General features: G+C 31.9%; 1 protein-coding gene across 1 annotated transcript in view; it reads left to right on the forward strand.

Annotated features, from left to right (window-relative positions):
• The window catches only part of SLC30A5 (solute carrier family 30 member 5), a 41,531-nt gene that overhangs the window by 15,039 nt on the left and 22,006 nt on the right, over positions 1-4,486 (forward strand). Inside the window, exons 2-3 of the mRNA XM_019631156.1 lie at positions 2,431-2,497; positions 3,699-3,784. Of these exons, the coding sequence (XP_019486701.1) occupies positions 2,444-2,497; positions 3,699-3,784 (140 nt within the window). The 5' untranslated portion in view covers positions 2,431-2,443. The remainder of the gene's footprint in view (positions 1-2,430; positions 2,498-3,698; positions 3,785-4,486) is intronic.

Consider the following 4,486-nt stretch of genomic DNA (forward strand, 5'->3'; position numbering starts at 1 on the left):
CTGGAGTGGTGGGAAAGCTGGCTGGCATTTCTTAGCATGGGGAGAGCTTTTTCAGTTTATGCTTAAAGATGATTGGTGGTATTGCTTGCCTTCAAATATTTTAAAGTTCTTACTGATAACATTATGTTTTGGTCCATATGTTATTAAATCACTGTCCCTGTGTGTTAGGTTAGGGAAGGAAGGGGGAAATTTCTTAAATTCTTACTTGACTCCTTATTTAGTCATCTACTTTCTGCCCTTAAAACAACCCTGACACCACTAGCTCCTCTACCAACATGCTACCCCTCTCATTTTTTTATTACTAAAACCATCACACAATTTCTTGATTAGAAAGGCTCCTTTGGTGTTTCATAGCTTGTCTTATTTTAGGTTAGTATTATTCTAATATATTTATTTTCTTAAATTGTAATCTCCCAAATATTAATAGGACTAAAGTTATCACTGCTGTGTTCTCATTACAGATTTTTGGGTAAAAAGGAAAAATGAAAAAATCTTAATGAGCAGCTGAAAAATCTGTTACTATTTAGATCCTATAAGCTCCCTTTGGCTGATGATAATGTTGTTGTTTTTTTAATATTTCATACATATAAAAGAGTAAATATAAATAAATATGTTTGATTCATAAAATGAACATTCATGTATACAACACCCAGCCCCCAAAATAAAACCTTGCCAGTCAGCATCTTTGAAGTCCTCCTGATTATATCCCCTTCACTCCGTACCATTGCTTATAACCAGCATCTTAAGTTTTTTATTCTCTTAGTTTGCTTTATAGTTTTACCATATATGTACATATTTCTTTTTTTAATGCTTAACTTTGCAAGTTTTTTACTTTATATAAATAGAATTACATTGCATATATTTTCTATAGCATACTTTTTCCATTCAGTGTTTTGCTTGAAGTTTGCTCATTTTAATGCATGTATTATATATATGATTCACTCATTTTTATGGCAGTGTTTTTGAAATATAATTCACATATCATAAAATTCACTCTTTTTGTCTTAGTCCATTTGGGCTGCTATAACAAAATACCGTAGATTGAGTGTCTTATAAGCAACACAAATTTACTTCTCACAGTTCTGGAGGCTGAGAAGTTCAAGATCAAGGTGAAGTAGATTCAGTTCCCGGTGTGGGACTGCTTCCTGGTTCATAGATAGCTGTCTTTTTGCTGTAACCTCACATGGCAGAAGGGGCAAGGGAGCAATCTGGTCTCCTTTATAAGGGTACTAATCCCATTCATGAGGACACCAACCTTATGACCTAAGCATCTCCTAAAGGCTCCACCCCCAGATACCATCACATTGGGAATTGGGTTCAACATATGAATTGGTGGTGGGGGGAGGGGAGGACAGTCACTTAAACATTCAGTCTATAGCACTTGCAAAGTGTGCAATTCTGTATTTCTTAGTATATTCATGGAATTGCATTCATTTTTTACTGCTGTATGATAGCCCACTGAATGAAAATACTCTGATTTATATTATCCATTATCTTATCAGTGTGCATTTAGGTTGTTTTCAGTTTGGGGCTACTGTAAATAATGCTAATATCTTAAGTTTCCTGGTACACAGGTACAAGAAATCTGTATGATATAATTCTACAAGTAGTATTGTTAGGTATTTGTAGTTTCAACCTTTCTAAGGTATATAATGCCAAAATATTTTCCAGAGCAGTTGTATCTATTTATTTTTCTCATAATGTTTTATAAAATCAAGGGGAAATATTTATTGTCTTTTCTTTTACTCTAGTTGAATTCATGCTTTTTGATAAAGATCGCATACATTTTCTGAATTATAATGTTTTATTTTTGTAGGACTTTGCTGCTATTTGAACACAGTGACATTGTTGTCATCTCACTACTCACTATTTTGTTCACTAGTTCTGGAGGAGGACCAGCAAAGGTAGAATTTTCCATTATTAGCTTCTTAAAAATTGAAAGTATACATGTGAAATGTTCTCCAAAACAATAAAATAGTATCTTTTACCATTTGAAAGAATGCACAGGCTTTTTCTACTAATTTTAAATTTTGCTTACAAACTTTTTGGAATTTACTTTTTATTTTGACATCATTATATATTCTTAGAAAATTGCAAAAACAGTAGAGAGGTCCTTGTGCCTTTCACGCAGTTTCAGTAGTAACTTCTTTTTTTTTTTTAATTGTATTGAGGAACAGCCATGGTCATTGGTTACACATTGCTTTCATGCTACAATGGTATAGTTGACTCTTTTAGNAAAAGAAGAGTTCCCAAAATGTTGCAATGGGAGCCTTATTAAAATAAGTATTATTCTCCAGTATAATTTCTTTAGAGGTTAACATACCTTTCAAGTTCTAGTATTTTTGTTTCAAGTAAGTGTTCTTACTTACAACCATACCTTGTATATTATATATAAGATTGATTAATATAGTATTGTTTCAATATTCACAGGACTGCATTTTTTATGGTTTTGTTTCAAAAGCCATTTTCTTCTGGGAAAAGTATTACCAAACACCAGGTGAGTTTTTTGCAGATCCTTTTTTACCTGGCAGCTTCCCATTTAGTATGCTAGGAGACAATGCTGTTTCTTTGATCAGAGTTACTTAATGGATGGTTTACGTGCAAAGCAGAACTTTTCCAGAGTTATCTTATCTATTCAGAATTGGGGCTTCAAAAGCGAACTATAAAGTGCTAAGATAATGGAATGTTTAAAAATGCAGAAAAGGGTAGAAAAAGCATGTATGCGATTATTTTCTCTAACACAAGACTCTTATCCTGAAAGATTTACAAATCAGACATGGAGACTGCCCAAGCACCTAGTACAAATGTCACTGGGAGGCAGATAAAGCATAAAGGGTTAAGAACGAGGCCTTTGGAGTCAGACAAGTTCATGTTTTGTCTGTCCTACTTACTATAATCTTATTTTGAGCAAGTTACTTAATTTCTCTACCTTAATTTTCATACCTGTGAAATGGAGATAAAAATACCTTCCTAACAAAACTGTGAGGAATAAATGAATCAATACATGTAAAGTTCTTAAAATGGTGCCTGGCATATAGGGAGTATGCTATACATATTAGCTGTCTCCCTCATCATCATGATCAGTATTACCTCTAGGCATCTGAGGTTCAAGATGCATACCAGAAATGTTCTGCTTTCTGCATAATCATCTCACATTATCTATCACCTGTTTGGGACAGTAGTCATACCCTACTACATGTTTGCTTTATGCCACAATTCAGAAACCTGTGCCATGATTTTTTATTAGAATGACAAATTTAAGTACCTCTGTTTTAGAGACCAAGAACATTTTTTTAAAATGGAATTAATATTTTAAACTGCATCTTAACTTTTTTCTCTCTTTTCAAATAATTGAAGCACTGAATATTCTTGATGGAAGAGTTTAAAGACTAAAATATTAAGTATTCTAGCAAACTAGTGAGAAACTAATTAAAAAGAAACAGAAAATTGTACTTTATAGAAAAAGATTTCAAAATCTAACAGACAAGAATATAGAATGTGGAAAACAATAGTCTTGCAAATTCAAATTTAGTCAGGGGATCTTAACATTTATACTTATTTCAAAATATGTAATAATTAAGCCTTTAAAATATTTGTGTTAGCATTATTATTTCTTCCTATGTATATTATTTAAGATTTTCAAATATTTAGCAAAATGTATATGACTGAAATTTTTAATATTTTGTTTCCATTTATAGTGGATCAAAATATTTAAACATGCAGTTGCTGGGTGTATCATTTCACTCTTGTGGTTTTTTGGCCTTACTCTTTGTGGACCACTAAGGTAAATAAAAATGCATATTTTGAATGTTTGTTTATATTTCTTCATTTTGAATACTAGTATTGTTCCATTAATTTTATGTCAGATATTGGTGTTAAGTTATGTACAAATGCTTCTATGATTTCTATAGCATTGGGTACAACTCAGCAAATATATATAAATATATTGGATACCTGTTTAGTTTGTGGACTAGTTATTTGGTGAATACCATTAACATATTATTCTTGATCTGTAATAGATATTGTATTAGAGTCCAAACAGTTTCAGAAAATTTTTAGCGTAAGTGGCTTTTTTTAATCATTCATTGGCGATCCCTTTTAGCAGCTGATTTTAGAAACTAAGAGGTCTGAAGTGATAAAATCAACCAATATGGAAGAGAAGAAAATCTTTAAAAACACTTTCTTTATTAACACAACTCTGAAAGTACTGCAGTACCCACAGAAAATTCTTGAAAGATATGGTTATAAACAAATGTCTTGGGAATAGTGTGTCAATCGTCAGATTAAAGATGAATTAACTCTTTTCATGTTCCCCTAGATCTATGTAATCTTTATGTAAATGGACCAGTTCAGTGAGGGAAATGTTTACTGGCCACTTAATTTAATAGGAATTGTAACATATGCCACTGCATAAGCATTCTTTTAATAGTTCTCCATCTCTAAAGGGTTTGTTTTTTTTGTTTTTTTGTTAAAGATTTTATTGGGG

The sequence above is a fragment of the Hipposideros armiger genome, unplaced genomic scaffold (genome assembly GCF_001890085.2).
Source record: "Hipposideros armiger isolate ML-2016 unplaced genomic scaffold, ASM189008v1 scaffold_984, whole genome shotgun sequence".
Classification (NCBI taxonomy): domain Eukaryota; kingdom Metazoa; phylum Chordata; class Mammalia; order Chiroptera; family Hipposideridae; genus Hipposideros; species Hipposideros armiger.